Here is an 18,280-nt window from a genome sequence, read left to right on the forward strand (position 1 = left end):
CCATCTGTAACAACACAGCAAAGCAGTACTATACACAGAAGTTTTAACGATTATTTAATGTACAACATGTTCTGCAGATTCTAAATTCAGTTTTGATTTAAATGCAATAATTCAAGTCAGATATTTTGAATTCCGATCATAGAGCAAACAAAACCATAATTTCTAAGAATTGCTAATGAAAAACATTACTGCTTGTATTTGAGCAACTGATGGTCACATGTCCTGTCAGCCTGTCACATTGCTCTACTTTCCTTTTCTTAATTTTTCTTTATTTGCATGCTACAGCCAGAAATGGTCAATAACCAAAAATGAAAACAAAATGTTGCAGTGCAAAATCTGGGTTTTATTCTACAGATATTTATCCAACAACACAATACGTAACTTGTGTACAGACATTTTTACTATACATAAATACATACAAGAGATGACAACAAGTCTTCATTTTTTCTTTTTACAAAGTCATATAATGCAGACTCAAGACAGTGTAAAACAGACAATATTTTGCACACTAATGAGGCTTGTTTCAGTAACACTAAAGAATGGGAGAAAAAAATCCAGGTATGAGGCTATTACTGAGTCAGTATATTGCAAGTGTAAGGAAATAACCATAGACAAATAACGGTCAAGTACACCAGGGAATAACATCTGGCACACTGTTATTGTAAATAAAAATAAAAAAATAATATAATTGTGCAAAGTAATCTTCAAGCTGTTGCTTCTTGGATTGCAACTTCTCACATAATATAGAGTCTGAGCAGAAATACAGTAATTTTAACACCCTGAGACAATATTGATGATAAAGCCCTATAAGGTACAAACACACCAATACTCAGCATGAAGCTCTTCTGGAGAAATCAAACATCAGGAGTAGCATGACTAGTGTTTCAACAAATACGAACATGCTACATTAAAAAATGCTTACATTAAATGCAGTCACAGCTCCTCTTTGAAAGAGCGAAATCTGGAATGAACTACAGAGGTCAAATTACACTTGAAAATACTGTAAAATCCAGATCTCACAACTCTAATTTCTTGTAATTCGGGTTTAAGTTGTTTGGTCCCTAGTGATTTTTCCCATCTCTTTCTTCATGTAATTATCTAGCACTCCCTTTTACTTCTTTACAGCATCTGCTTTCTTTCTGACCTGTTAGCAACATAAAATCAGGGTTTTACTGTATAATGACTAACACTAAAATCAGCATAAAATAAAAGTTTCTTCCTGGGTCCTCAGATATAGTTAAATAGCAATGGGCAACACACACACACACACACACACACACACACACACACACACGGTGTGGGGTGGGAGGAGCACATTAACGAGCAAACACTTTGCAAGGAAGCACACAATTAATACCATACTTAAATACGTCTCAGTTCTTTAATGAACACCAGTGTTTTTCTCACAGTTTTGATTGTGCTTGAAGTGGAATAAACTAACATACCATAGACAATCTTTCACAAAACTGAGTCATAATTTAAATAAACAAATTAACTGCACAACTTTGAAATCTAGAATGTAACCAGGAAGCAAACCTTTATTGCCAAAAAAATTGTGCCTTGTGAAATGGAAAGGAAAGTTTATTACCCCCCCCCCCCCCACAACACACACATACAAATAAATAAATGATATATCAGTTTGGTCTATGGACGTACTCTAGAACTTTTGCAGTTTGCATTTAGAGAGGGAGATTCTTTTATAGAATTGCTTGTTGTAAGATAGGTTCTCACAGGCTCTCTTGACTTTATCATTTTGAGTTAATTTTCTAACATCCAAATGAAAAAAAATAATAAATCCACATTGCAATTAAGATATGATTGTTCCCTGACTGCAGACTCATGCAGCCACATTAAAAAATTGAACTTATCATTTCAGATAAACCAAAATATTTGACTAATAAAAATTCATAGGAAGTAAGTGTCTCACGGCTGTCAAAGAACAGCAGAACGCACATTCCAAAACAGAAATGTGCAAGCATGATGTGGATATCTCCACAAATCTGTACTTCAATCATTCAAAGGACACAAAATAGTACTGAACATTAATCCACATCAGAGTCATCTAGTTTATGGACTGTACATGATGAGCAAGCACATATATTACAATATTTATGGATAAAATATGTCCAAGGTGATCAAACTTCCTATGATTACACGAACTTAAGGTGGTTGTTCCTCATAAATAACAACAATGTAAATCAGATGCATCAGCTCACAATGGAGAAATATTGCTTTATGACTGTGGAATAAGCAACCATTTCCCACACATACACTAATCCTGGATATTAGAATAGAAAGTTCAGAATAAGATGTATGAGATACTTAATTGAGGTGATGTGATAATCCACAATATTTCTCATCCACCTACCTTTAAGAGCACTATATGTCCGGCAGATATGTGTTTCCCCTTCTGTTCCATAGTACTGATATTTTTTACAACTATTTGCATCTTTTCTCATACCTAAATCATTCAGCCAACATTTTTCCACTGATGACGTGTACTGAATATTAATTTCAAACCCAGGTGCAGCACACACCAACACAAAAGTCTCAGTACCAGGCAGTAAATATACTGACCACTATATTTGTTCCAATTAAAGTCTCCAAGTAAATGTATTCTATGTCTTTATGGTGCTAAGGAAACTTACTCTCTGGATAACCATAGGACATACATAGCAGGGTTTGTACAAACCTCTCATTGTGCCTAAATGTCTAGTCTCCCGTCATGTTGATGGACTACTTTTTTTCCAAATGAATAATTACTGATGTGGCCTGGTTGTTGTAACCTGTTTTCATAAGTAGCACAAATTCACCACTTTTTGTACAGTTGGACAACAAGAGCTCTAATGACAAACAGCTCTTTACTGTAGTTACAAGTGATTGAACTCTAATTGTTCCAATTAAATTTAAAATATGAACAATAACATTGTACATTAAATACTATGTTCATGTCCCATTTTCATTTCAGTTTATCAGCTGGAAACATTCAATGCTATAAGGTATTGGGTCATAAAAACTAAATTTATCATCTCATTTTGATGTAAGGATACAAATGGCAAACATTTTTTCAATGTTTACAAGCAAACAGATTTTACATAGAATTTTAACTACGTTATACCTGGATGTTAGCGAATTAAGTAGAGTATCTATATCAAACTGCAAAGAAACATGTATAAACTATTTCGATATAATTTTTTTCTATCATCCACATGGTGAGAGTTGATTATGTGACAATATAGTAAAGTTACATAAACTCTGTAATGGCACTGCCACATCAAGTACTAATCACACAGAAAATCATTCCAAATAAAAAAATTAAAACAAAATTAAAACAATCTTCTACACAGGAAATCTCTCTCTACTGTATTTTTTAGGACAGCCTAAATTTTAGGAACAAACATACACACACATTTAAGGATTTTCAATACATATCACATTAATGATGGCTAATACGTATAGTGCAGTTATATATGCCAACTGCTAAAACTATTAAGAAAGCTCTGCATTTCACATTTGGAAAAAAATTGCATTTCTTGAAGAAAATATAAAATTTACAAGAATCTATGAATAGCTGTCAAAAAAACATTCACTAAAATTTTTCCAATAATCACAATACAATTTTGTGCATTAATACTCTCTTCTTCTCATTAAAGAGGTATTTTAATAAGTCATAGATACTGTGTGGAACAATAGTACAAAATTAAAATAACAGAAGACTATCTTCTATCTTACAAAGAAGTCAAATGTTTTATACAAGGATGACAAGACCAGTGCAAAACAGGTAAAGCTTACTTTCAATTATATGCTAATTGATTATGCCAGGAATGAATCTGCAGTTGACAATAATCAGTAACATCAGATGCAATTCGAAGACTTTTCATGCGCATTCTTGTGGTATGTTCACTTGCCGATCAAGTTTGAAGAAGACAGTTTACAAACTGTCAAGTAGTTAAACTGAATTAACATGTTAAAGACAAGCATGTAAAGATGAAACAGCTCTCCACAAGTACATGACAGATGTGAAAGAAAAACTTTACTATTAACTTAATATTATCACCCTTTTGTCAAAATGTAAAAGGAACTGTTTTATAAATAATATTTCTGATAGCTAACATTAATTTACATTTTTAATTGCACAAATGCAACAGGTAACATTAAATATTGCTGCAGACAATGCTTTGTACTTGTCATGATAAGCAGGAAGGAGATCTTATCACTCTGTCAGAGCACAGAAAGCCACGACCATAAATAACTTATCAATAGTACATCAAAATATAACAACTGAAAGTCAACACTGATTGCAGATCAGATACTGTTGGCAACAAAGGCTCAAACATTAGAGATACGCAAGATGACAACATCTTATGACCAAGAGAACCAAGACCTAGGAGTTTTTGGAGTGTCAGGAACGCTATCAGCTGGTGTGACACTTGATGTGTCAGTATCAGGCAGAGCAGCAGGTGTGTCTGTGATGTTTGTAAGTGCATCTACAGGCGCCCCTGCAGTAGACGGTCTTGGACTGGAAGGAGGTTCTGTGTTCCCACCAGTTACCTTTGTATTTGTCTCCTTTTGCATGCGCCCTTCATATGCACGTACATCTTCCAAAGTCATTCCATGCCATTCATCGATCCAGGCAAATGCTTGTCTGTGGCCCAGTAATAAGATTTCCCTTATTGACTGTAACAGAGAAATTTTTCCTTATAGACTGTAATAGAGAAATTTTATAATCATGATGTAACACTTTCAAATGAGAGCCAAATGTTTTCAGTCAGTTCTCACTAAAACATTTATAGCTTTGCAAACACAAGCACACACCAACGATAACTGACAATTCTGCTAGGTAAACCATTCAGCAATGATGATCACAATGGAATATAAATGAAGAGTGGTCATCTTCCGCTGTATTGGATATTCCAGAGAGTGAGTCAGGGCACCACCCTATCTTGTTAACAGATTACATCTCTCGTGAAAATTAGAATTACTATCCATGAAGGGAATTTATTAGCATATTCTTAACTTTGTGTTCATACTATCTTTTTCCCGACAAAAGAGTCAAAAGTTTTCTCCTGTTTGTTTATGTCACAAGTTATTTGGTACTCTAGATGAGTAAGCTCCAAAAGTACTAAACTACAACTACAAGATCAGTGAAAAATCACATTATATAACGATTTCTTTCCACCCATTCTGTGAAAATAAGTAACAAAGTGAAAAAACTTGCAATGAAGATTAGAGTTTAACATCTCGTCAACAACAAGGAAATTACCGAGAGAGCACAAGTCTGGATTTGACAAGGATGGGCAGGAAATCAGCCTTGGTCTTTTCAAAGGAACCATCTGCTTCCCTCATTTACATGATCTAGGAAAGAAGAAACATGGCAGAGAGATCTTTAGAACTTATTCCAAAAGCATAAGAGACAATTGTGGTTATAACGTGGCAAAACATTACAAATGTCTACTAGCGCTACTATATAACACTTTCCTAAATACACACAAAAACAAATATCTCGTTATTCATCAATTCTCAATCGAAGGGGATCTAAAATGGTACAGCAGAAAAATGTGGCTGGCTTATCAGTATAGGTGCCACCTTTTCCTGTTAGAAGTTTCTGATACATCTGTCTACAATTATCTTCAGAAATTATCATATACATGCTTTTCTTCCTGCATTTCAAGACTTCCTTATTTTTTACCCCTTCATCACTATTACAATCATTGTGTCATTGTTTTAAATGATTGAAATGATTGTAGAAAAGCTATAAATAGCTTGGTTTTGGTCCTCTGCTCTTTCAAGAATTTATTGTACATCCAATCTCTGTTCTGATATGGCTAACAGATATTTATTTTTTGATTATAAATATAATAATATTTTTTATATAAAGTAATTTAACAACCCCCCCCCCCCCACACACACACACACATTTCAATGTACCTTGTACTCTGTACAACATGTCAAGTATATTAGAAGACATAGTGTCTCCTATGGTAGCAGTGCAAGTAACTACAGGGAGTAAACTAGTTGGAAGCTCTGACTTACTCACCAGTTAACTGGATCCACTAACTACACTACAGTCAAATCACTGCCCTCTCAATATGTTCCTGCTGATTGCTGGATGATTCCAACAATAGTGCACAAGATAACCATAACCGTAGGGAATGTGTTACTTGGAACTTGCTGCTCAACAGAACATATTGACCAGCTCTAGTACCTGATGAGTGGAATAAATCCTAAGTGGCGAGTATAGCTTTATCCTGTTACTACAACAAGGAGGATGAATTCCATGATTGGAATGGTGATTTCAACATCAGCAGCTTGATGTTCCACACCTCCAGTAACTCTTCTTCCCACTGGCACAGGTCTGGCTCAACATTGATATTGTGGCACACGAGGGAATTTTTAACTGTTTTAAACCCTAGAGGTTTACTTGGCTGCAAGATCAGCTTGTTTATTTCCCCTGATTCCTATGTGTCCCAGTGAACAGCAGAATGTAACCTCCTTCCTCTGTCTTTGGACGAGGAGAAGTATCTACAATATATTCTCAACCATTTTCATGAAAGAAGTCAGTGAAACTTCTTTCTTTGGTCGTACCTCACTTTTTATATGTTCCAATTAACTCAGTGTTTTATACTGCAAGGTATCTGGCAGGCCTAGCATGACGGCATGACCATTGAAAACTACTGAGTGATCCATGAAGTTTTCCAGTTTCATCCCACCAGTCTACAAGATAGTAAATTACTGTGGCAGTCTAAAATATTATAAAGCATATCTAAAAATATTATTCCAAGAAATACTTTTATTCATTGTGAACTTAGAGACAGCTATGTGATCATATAATTCAATCTTAGGTATTAGAACAATTATGGCACAGTCATTTTCTCTTTCTCTTGTGCAAATTTCAGTTGAGTAACTATTCATTATCAGATAGTCAAAATGTGTGGTTTTAACATATGTATGTACAAGACCCCATGCCAATAGCCATCTCAGTGTTACTGTTTGGTGCAATCATCTTCTGTTTGTAAAACTGCACCCAACAATAACGCTGGGACAGTTATTGGCATGAGCCCTTGTGCAGAAGTGTGTGAAAACCACATATTCCGCATATCAGATACTATTATAAACTGTAAAGGTTATGCACTGTAAACAAATAACAAAACAGAAATGACTGGTTCTGTTAAATATATTAATACCTAAAATTATTTATTGAACTTTTTTACCAAATTGTCAAATCTAAAATAATTATAGGAAAGGAGAATGCTGTTATTATTGGTTACTGGAATGCAGTAGTTTGAGAGAACACACAAAAATATTACTGGGAATTTCATGCTAGGGAAAACTAACAACAAATGACAACAGCTGGTTTGCCAAGAAAAGAAGATGTCATCCGTCAACAAACTATTCCAACAGGAGGAGGAGAGGAGATACACATAGGTTGCATCAGGGGTACAGGCAGATCCCAAACTGATTACATTAGTGTCAGAAAGAGGTACTGAAATGAAATAAAAAATGTAAAATGTATCCTGGAGCTGATGTTTGCTGTGACTGTACCCTAGTCTGCAGGAAAGTTCACCCGCAACTAAATAAAATAAGGAAAAAAAAAAAACAATTTTAGACTAAGTTCTGATGCAACAAAACTAAACAATGAGAACTCTATGATATGTACAATAAGGGAAAGGCAACCACTTACCTATATCAGACACATGTGGATGACAGAAACACATAACAGGGAACAGTCTTGGCATTAGCTTTTGAGCTCTTGATCTTTTTCTAGTAAAAGTACTCATGTTCACACACACACACACACACACACACACACACACACACACACACACACACACACAGGCATGCAAACACACATTCTCAAGCCACTAGATCACAAAACGAAAAGTTTTTGTCAATGAGGTTTATGAAAAAGGATTTCCAAAGCTTTTTTTTCCTTTTTTACCAGTATCTAAGAAACTACAAATGACAAGTGTATGGACTATTGTACACTAAGTTTGGTACCCCATGACCTCAATATATTGACAAAGGTCATAAGTGACAAAATATCAAACAAACTTTATCAAAATCTTGCTGAAGTTTGTGTTTAGGCATTCTCCTATGAAGGCATCACCTACAAACTAATACTTTGTACAGCAATGGATAGCTGTACGCAACTATCCTATCCCAACCTATTCATGGGCCATCTACAAGAATCCTTTCTAACCAACAAGAACCCCTAACCCCTCATCAGAATCAGATCTATGTGATCTGGACCAAGACTGAGGACACCCCATCCACATTCCGGCAGAACCTCAATACCCTCTCCCCCATTCACTCCACCTGATCCTCCTCAACACAAGCCACATTTATCAGTGTTGACCTCAACCTCAAGAAGGGTAAGTCATGTGAGGCAAATGCTGGGATGGTTCCTTTCAGAGGCCAAGGCCAATTTCCTTCCCCATCCTTCCCTAATCCGAGCTTGTGCTCCATCTCTAGTGTTCTCATTGTCAGTGCTATGTTAAACACTAATCTCCTCCTCCTCCTCCTCAAGAATGGTGAATCAGTACCTTCGTCCACATCTAAACTACCAACCACCAACAATACCTCCACTCTGACAGCTGCTGCCAATTAAATACCAAGAAGTCTCTTCAAAACAGCTTTGTCACCATGCTTGCCGTGCCTGTAATGATGAGCAGATCCTTTACAAATACGCCAAGGGTCTCACTAAAGGATTCACAGACCAAAATTACCTTCCCAACCTTGGCCAAAACCAGATTTCCTCTGCCTTGTCCCTCCAGTCACCTGCCACCTCCCACATACATCCAGTCAAAAAGCAGCACTTCTCCAGTGACTCAGCATCACTAACGACAGAAGCAAATAGATCACAATCTCTGATAGGGTTTCAACCACCTCTCATTCTGCTCGAAATGAGGAGTAACCTCCCAACCCCTCCCACAGTGGTATTTTACCATTCACCAAACCTATGCAATATCCTTGTACATCCCTAATCCACTCCTCCAAACTCCTTGCCTCATGGCTCATAGTTCTGCAATATACCTAGATCCTACCCCATCACAGAAGAACCACTTGTGAAAGCAGACATATCATCAACCAACTAAGCTACAACACCGTGCTGCCTTCTACGTGGGCATGAGAAATAACAAGCTGTCTATCCACACAAATGGCCACTGCCAAATTGTGGCCAAGAGACAACTGGATCACTTAGTTCCTGAACATGCCGCCTAATATGATGTACATGACTGCTTCACAGTTTGCATCATCTGGACTCTTCCTGCCAACAGCAGCTTTTCTGGATTCCACAGGTGGGGACTCTCCCTACAACATATTCTTCATTCTTGTAGCACCTCGGCCTCAACCTTTGCTGGACCCTGTTATCCACCGATTTATCCTTTCCCTACTCCCACTCCAGCACTACACAAACTTTTTGTCCTACAAATGCACCTACTAGACTTTTCTCCTCCTCTAAATCCCCCCCCCCTGCCCCCCAAACACACATGCTGCACATAGCAGTCCTATACAGGTCCCTATCTGCACACAAACGTACACACGCAGGCAGCACAGCATTTTCCTCCACATCATCACATCATACCTCATTCTTACACCCTACCCCCCCCCCCCCCCAATACAGTACTCACAGTCATACCGCAGCACACAGAGACAATAGTCATGTGTATGTGAGGTGTGGTTAAGTAAATGTGCATGTTTTCCACTTTGGAAGGTGGACTCTGTCCGAGAGCTTATACATTTTAGCACTCCTTTTCACTGTGCCTGTCTTTTACTCAGTGCCTCCTCTATGTGGTGATTAACATTTATCCTTTCCATATTATTGCTGGAAAGATAGTGATACAGGAAAGTGTGACAGTGATACAAATATAGCCCCATTCTTATCCATCATCTATCGGAGATCATTGGAACAGCGGAAAGTTCCATGGAACTAGAAGAAGGCCCAGGTCATAGCAATCTACAAAAAGAGTAGAAAATCAAATGCACATAATTATCAGCCAATTTCACTGACATCGATTTGTTGTACAATCATGGAACATATTTTGTGTTCAGATATAAAGACCTTTCTAGGCTCTGAGAAGCTCATCTGCAGAAACCAGCATGGTTTTAGGAAACAGCAGTCATGCGAGACACAGCTGGCCCTATTTGTGCATGATATACAACACGCTCTAGATACTGGCTCCCAGGTTGATGCCATATTCCTTAACTTTTGAAAGGTGTTCGACTCGGTTTTGCACTGTCGTTTGCTCCAAAAAGTGCGTGCTTACAGTCTATCTGATAACATATGCGGTTGGACAGAAAGTTTTCTAACAGACAGAGAGCAGTATGTTGTCATGAATGGGGAGACTTCAACAGAAACAAAACATAACTTCAAGTGTGCCCCAGAGCAGCGTAATAGGTCCAATTCTTTTTACGATTTACATAAACGATCTGGTTGATGGTATTGACAGCAGCATTAGACTGTTTGCCGATGATGCTGTTGTCTAGAGGAAAGTAGTATCACACAAAAGTTGTGAACAAATCAATGAGGATTTGCAGAAAATAAATGCCTGGTGTAATGACTGGCAGTTATCTCTCAATATTAGTAAATGTAACCTATGCGTATAACAAAGAGAAAATCCCCATTAATGTACGAGTACAAAATAAGTGCCCAGTCTTTGGAAGCAGTAACCTCTGTCAAGTATCTGGGTGTAACTATTCGAAATGATCTCAAATGGAGCGATCAGATGACACAAGTAACGGGTAATGCAAACACTAGATTGTGATTTATTGGTAGAATCCTGAAGTGATGCAGTCCTTCAACAAAGGAAATTGCTTACAATACTTTAGTTCATCCAGTCTTGGAGTATTGTTCGTCTGTATGGGACCTTTCCCAGTTGAGTCTGATTCAAGAGATTGAGATGGTCCAAAGAAGAGTGGCAACATTCGTGACTGGTACATTTAGCCATTTAGAAAGTTTGAAGTGGGACACACTTGCAGATAGACGACACACTAAATGGAAGGGGCTGCTCACTAAATTCCAAAATCCAATCTTCGCCGAGAGTGTAGAGCATATATTATTACCACCAACTTTCAAATCATGCAATGATTACCATTCAAAGATAAGAGAAATTAGAGTTTGTACTGAGGCATTCAGTCAGTAACTTTTTCCTCACGAACCCGCGAGTGGGACAGAGGGGGAGAAATATGACTTTGGTGTGAATAGTGCCCCCTGCCACACACCGCTTGGTGGCTAGTGGATAGTATACGTAGATGTACATAAGGCATTTGACAATGTAAACTGGTCTACAATGATGCAAATTTTAATGTGCAGTAAACTGGATCATCAAGACAGGAAAACAATCCAGCAGCTTTACAGGAATCAGAGAGCGGTTGTCAAAATAAAATGCTGTGACGCAAAATCTGGAAGAGCAAATAAAGGTGTTCAGCAGGGATGCTACCTTTCCCCATTACTCTTCAACTTATACACGGAAGAAAATAAAAGTACATACAGTGAAATAATAACTGTATGTGGAAAAAAAACATGAAAATGCTTAGATTTTTAGATTATATACACTGAAGTGCCAAAGAAACTCGTTTAGGCATGCATATTCAAATACACGGATATGTAAACAGGCAGAATATGGCACTGCAGTCGGCAATGCCTATATAATACAACAAGTGTCTGGTGCAGTTATTATATTGGTTACTGCTGCTACAATAGCAGGTTACCAAGATTTAAGTGAGTTTCAACATGGTGTTAATAGTCGGCACATGAGTGATGGGGCACAGCATCTTCGAGGTAACAATGAACTGGGGATCTTCCCATAAGACCATTTCACAAGTTTACTGTGACTATCAGGAATCTGGTAAAACATCAAATCTCCAACATTGCTGTGGCTGGAGAAAGATCCTGCAAGAACAGGACCAACAATGACTGAAGAGAGTCGGTCGTTCAACATGACAGAAGTGTGATCCTTCTGCAAATTGCTGCAGATTTCGATGCTGGGCCATCAACAAGTGTCAGCGTGCGAACCATTCAACAAAACATCATCAATATGGGCTTTTGGAGCCAAAGGCTCACTCGTGTACCCTTGATGACTGCATGACACAAAGCTTTAAGCCTCACCCGGGACCGTCAGCACCGACATTGGACAGTTGATGACTGGAAACATGTTGCCTGATTGGATGAGTCTCATTTCAAATTGTATTGAGTGGATGGACATGTAGAAGTATAGAGACAACCTCATGAATCCACGGATCCTGCATGTCACCAGGGGACTGTTCAAACTGGTGGAAGATCTGTAATGGTGTGGGACAAATGCTGTTGGAGTAATATGCGACCCCTGATACATCTAGATATGGCTCCAATAGGTGATACATGTGAAAGCATCCCTTCTGATTACCTGCACCCATTCATGTTCAATGTGCATTCCGATGGACTTGGGCAATCCACCAGGACAATGTGACACCCGAAATGTCCAGAACTGCAATAGAGTGGCTCCAGGAACATTCTTCTGAGTTTAAACACTTCCGCTGGCCACCAAACTCCCCAGACATGAACACTATTGAGCTTATCTGAGATGCCTTGCAAAATGCTGTTTGGAAGAGATCTCCACATCCCCTTGTACTCTTACGGATTTATGGACAGCCCTGCAGGATTCATGGTGTCAATTCCCTCCAGCACTACTTCAGACATTAATCGAGTGTATGCCACATCATGCTGCAGCACTTCTGCGTGGTCGGGGGAGGGGAGGTAGGGGTCCTACATGATATTAGGCAGATGTACCAGTTTCTTTGGGTCTTTAGCAAAGTAGTCTTAACCACTACTTTGCTAAAGAGTCAAAGAAACCAAATCTGAATATAGTCTCCAAAAGATCATAGAAGACATTGAACAAAGTATTTTCAATATGAAAATAAAAAAGAAGAAAAATCTTAAATGCAGTACAGTTTCAATAGCAGCAAACACACATTTGCATGAAGAGAATCAAAAGCAAGCCACCAGATTTAAGTACCTGGGTAGTACAATAACAGAGAATCATAGATCATGGCGGGTGATTAAATGTAGAATTGTACAGGCTAAAACAGCATTCAATACAGAGATGAGGAAGCTACTCCATCATGAAATTTTAGTTTATACATCAGGAAACAGTATGTAAGAACTTTTGTTTGTAGTATTGCCCTATATGATTTGGAGACACAGAGAAATAATGATCAATGAAGAAGTCTTTAATAACACAGGAAAGATTTTTCTGAAAAACTATCAAGGGAAAGAGAGCCCAATGAGTTAAGACACCTCATGCAGATATTGCCCATCCATTGTGAAATGAATAGACAAAAAAATGCTCGAGTAGAATGCAAGAGGAAGAGGAAGACCAAGACTTCAGTACATCAAGCAGAAAAAAAAAAGAGATTTGAAATTGTTAACATACTCTGAAATGAAGATACCTGAAGAAGATAGGGAAAATTGGAGGTGGAGAATTGCTGCTTTCCACCGTATGTTGACGATTTTCACTTATGGACCGTCTGACAGCAACTGAATAAAACACAATTTTAGTGCCATATGCGTTTCGCCTTTATTTTCTGCAAGGCATCATCAGTGGCAGGTTGCGTAGACAGTTTCTTACATATTACGCTCCTGTTGCATTTTTGGTCTTGTTCTTCTTCCTATGAGCGCCAATTTGCTGTTTTTTCTGCATTCCACAGCACTATGCACTGAATGCTTTTAATGCTTTAATGCGTAATATGTAAGAAACTGTCTACGCAACCTGCCACTGATGATGCCTTGCAGAAAATAAAGGCGAAACGCGTATGGCACTAAAATTGTGTTTTATTCAGTTGCTGTCAGACGGTCCATAAGTGAAAATCATCAACATACCGTAGTATTACGCGCAACTGAGGAGGACAGGACCAAAAAATTGAAGATGCTGCTTTCCAATCTACAGATTGAGCACAGAAGGAGAAAAAGTGGGAGGAGAAGAAGAAGAAGAAAGCACTGGGCAAGCAATGGTAAGGTATGAAAACATTTTATGTACAAAGTACACGGTGCGATCACTTTAATGTGACCACCGACTACCGTATTTACCCAATTATAAGACAAGGTTTTTTCCCAAATTTGTCTTTCAGAACATACATAGTCATCTTACATTCACAAATTAAATTACTGTTGCCAAGGTTAACATTTTTATGTTGTTTAACAGAGTAATACGGATAATTTTACGCGTATGGATGAAAATTTGGCTATTGAGGGCATATGCAAGTTTAATTTTGAAGAATCCAGAAGGGCAGGACTGGGCAAATGCTACTCACATTCGAACAGGCTCAAGACTTCCCGATACACCAAAGCACTCAATACAATGTTGGCATAGCTTGAAAAATCATGCGACATTTGACCTGCATGGCGCTAGTGCAAGGGATATGCGAGAAACTATGAACTAGCTGGTACAACAGTCTATTGCTCATTTAAAATTGCACTATTCTGTGAAACACAAAAGAAAATAGCACTAAATTCCTTCATTTTACAAACTCTCATTTTATTTGAAACAGTTCTGCAGTATATGTTCTCATACATGTATGGATTCTGTGTACAAACATTACTGCTGCTTTTTAAGTACAGATAATACTCAAAAATGAAAATGTTGTCTTTCAAAAACATTACTACATTCTGAACCCAGATCAATAACTCATTTGATTATCAGAGACTGTAATGATTTACTAAGTGGGTTGCAAATGAGAAATTCGGTTGCTGGTCACGTATTAGAATACCAGGTAAAAACAATATCAGATTTTAATCAACTTTACAACACGGCGGTGACATGAAAAAACAAAAAGGAAAACCAACACAGAATGAAATGTTTAACAAACAAAATAAATCATATTAAACTGACTGTCATTGTTGACACAAGAACAAATTAGAGTGGCAAGGCCTGTCATAGAGATAGTACAAATAGGTGTCAGTAGATTGCGGGATGAGCGAAGTTTGAAAATTGAACTGGTAGTGATTAAGTTCTTTTATTTGCGTATTAGTTGCTGTTGCTACATATGACTTGCACCCTAGGAGATACTGGCCCATGTCTCACGCCTGCTCAAACACAGCAGTATGGAGGGATTGGAGGTGGAACAGTGATTCCAGTTTGACAGAAAACTAGCACATTACATCATGTTGCCAACCACGGGAATCTATATCATGTACTTTGACTTTTTAGGAACATCTACCACTTTTAAACTGTGATTTGCCTGAATCCATTTGTAGTCAGCATTGAACCAAATCTGAAATTAGACAAATACTCAACAACATATTTCATTTCTGCAAAAAATGATAAGTCTAGAGAGATGGTAAAAGTCTAGATAGGTGCCAGTGGTGTACTTAGGTGTTTTGTGCTGCAGTGTTATCGATGCTCACCATGACGTATGGCAGGAACAAAAGGCTGCTGGTTCTATGCAGGCAATGTGAGAGGAGCGGGCAGATGATAAGTTTGGAAGCAAGAGACATCCTCATGTCAGCACAGAAGCAAAATCCAATATGCAATCGGATAAAAACAACTGTGTTCTCAGGTCTCATGGTAACCACAACCTCAGAAATCACAACATATTTGAAAGAAACAGCCAAATATTTGTGACAAACAAGCTCCAAATTTCACAGCTATGCTGTTAGGATGGTAATGATTAAAAATAGTGATACCACAGACGGCAGGGTTAGTAAGTGAAAAATGTAGAAAACAAAACAGTCAGTGAGTTCATGTAAACCATTTCTTTTCATTTATTTTATTTCTCCTTGTTTTACCAAAATATAGACCGACAATAAATGGCATTAATTTAGAACATACATAATGGCACCTTTTTAGTGAGATACTTTGCTAGTAAAACAGTCTATAATTCTGATTAGTCAGAATATGTTAAAAATAAATTTTAAGAAGCATCTTGAGAAAAACAGGTCATCTTATAACCAGGAGTTACTCAGGTAAATACATTATGTTCAGTGTCACCATGCAACAACCATTCACTGATGGCTGGCGGCAGAACTAGCAGTGTAAGATACATGAAGTGGGAGAGGGGACACAGAAAACAGTGTAGTAGTTGTTGTAAAGCAGAAATGGAGTGATACATGCAACTGTTGAGCAACTGTCTGTGCAGATAAACCAGGGGGCTACCAACAGTGTCTTCTTAATGACCGTTCAGCGAACATTGCTGCATATGGACCTCTGCAGCAGCACTCGATTCATGTACCTATGCTGACTGTTCACTGGTGATGAAGGGTGGAATTTACATGCAAATACCACAACTGTACGTCCACTAACTAGCAACAAGTGGCCTTTTCTGATGATCCACATTTTATGCTCCATTGGACAGATGGTCGTTGGCATGTGAAATGCCTGAACACCCTGCAACAATTGTTGGAAGGCTCCGGGACAGAAGGGCAATGGCGTTGCCGCAGTGGATACACCGGTTCCCGTGAGATCACCGAAGTTAAGCGCTGTCGGGCGTGGCCGGCACTTGGATGGGTGACCATCCAGCCACCATGCACTGTTACTATTTTTCGGGGTGCACTCAGCCTCGTGATGCCAATTGAGGAGCTACTTGACCGAATAGTAGCGGCTCCGGTCAAAGAAAACCATCATAACGACCGAGAGAGCGGTGTGCTGACCACACGCCCCTCCTATCCGCATCCTCAAATGAGGATGGAGGATGACACGGCGGTCGGATGGTCCCGATGGGCCACTTGTGGCCTGAAGACAGAGTGCTTTTTTTTTTCCAGGACAGAAGAGGGAGTGTTATGGTCTGGAGAATATTTTTGTGTTTGTGCCCTGGATCCTCAACTATGAAAGCTAGCACAGCTGACCACGGCACTAAAGTCACCACGGCACTAAAGTCAGCATGGCTCCACATTATCTGTTGGTACCTTCCACAACATTATTGACACTCTTCCCCTCGCAAAAGGTGGTTATTCAGGCTTTTGACAGATGGTCACATTAATGTGACTGGACAGTGTATATTCTGCATGCCTGTCACATCACAAAGAAATCTCTTATCCAGCATTTGGAGCATGCTGATTCAAATCCAGAACTATAGAATTTTGAATAAAATGTCATTACCAGTTGCACTTTAATTTTATTTTAAAAATTACAATTGGTTTTGGCCCTCAATGCCATTATCCAGTGGTTATATGTTGGTCATCCCGAGAAAACAAAAAAATGAGTCTTCTACGTTTTCTCAAGACATTTGACATATCACTGGATAATTGTCTTGAGGGCTAGAACCTGTCATGGTTTTTAAAATAAAAATTAAAGGGCAACTTGTGCTTGCATTTTATTCAAAACCACACAGAAATTCTGCACAATCTGAAGTGACATTTACCAGCCTTGAAACAGGGGCTAGGAATGGAACTGATATTAAAAGCTCATGTGGCCAGAACATGGTGAATTGCATATAGTACCTTCAGGTATGATGGTTTGTTTGATCCATAAACCATGAATCTGTATGTAAGCAAACAAAACTGGAGTATGCAAGATCTGTCTCATACACATTTACTACACACAATGCACTTTAAATTATTAATTGCCTTGAGAGGCCCAGTATTCAGGTCTTTCAGATGTGGCTTCTGATCAAATGCAACATGCAGAAACTTCACCAAACCTACCAAATTTAAAAGGATGCCACTCACTACATCACAGCCTTATACACTGACAATTTACAAACCGTAGTTAATGCCTATTTCTCTAATCTTCCAACTCTCAACTGCAGCAACCATGCATTGCTGCAAGGCTGAAGGAGAAATTGAGACCTTAAACATGGGTTTTTACTGTGGATGTAATAGAGTCTACTGCTACTGCAGACATCACACTTAAAAAGCTACCTTGAGAGAGCATTCTCTTGCACAAAGTGATCAGATAGGATTTAACAATTATGTGTGTGCAACACTGTGTGAAGAGCAAGGACAGGAAGTCATTCAGCAAGTGCCATCTGTGGAGCTGACAAGGATATTGTGCCTCCAAGTAATGTCTTAAGCTTCTCAAGATCAAAGGAAATCACTATTAGATGATGCCTGTGCAGGAAAGCCAATTACAAATCTGCCTGCAACAGAGGCAGTTTATTAGTGATGACACTGAACTCCCACTGAGGGCTATTAAGGAACTGCCTGGATTCAAAGAACTAGAAATAGTGGTAGTTGAGTATGCACGCAAAGGTCTTTCCCAGGTTTCAAGAAGGGTATTCCAAAAATGTACTTAGTTGAAGCCAGTTTCCACATGGAAAGGGGGTAGCCGATGTAAACCCATTCACTGGCAAAAGCGGAATCCCAAAG

General features: G+C 38.5%; 1 protein-coding gene across 2 annotated transcripts in view; it reads right to left on the minus strand.

Annotated features, from left to right (window-relative positions):
* Positions 1 to 18,280, minus strand: part of LOC124605249 (cytoplasmic phosphatidylinositol transfer protein 1) — an 85,658-nt gene that overhangs the window by 1,227 nt on the left and 66,151 nt on the right. Inside the window, exon 8 of one of the 2 annotated variants that reach the window (XR_006978693.1) lies at positions 1,257 to 4,677. Coding sequence is in view for 1 of the 2 variants with exons in the window: in XM_047137223.1 (XP_046993179.1) it covers positions 4,363 to 4,677 (315 nt within the window). In the remaining variant the exon portion in view is untranslated. Of the gene's footprint in view, positions 1 to 342; positions 4,678 to 18,280 lie in introns of those variants that run through there. The other variant, XM_047137223.1, reaches the window with a different exon arrangement.

Source organism: Schistocerca americana, chromosome 1 (genome assembly GCF_021461395.2).
Source record: "Schistocerca americana isolate TAMUIC-IGC-003095 chromosome 1, iqSchAmer2.1, whole genome shotgun sequence".
NCBI classification, from domain to species: Eukaryota; Metazoa; Arthropoda; class Insecta; order Orthoptera; family Acrididae; genus Schistocerca; species Schistocerca americana.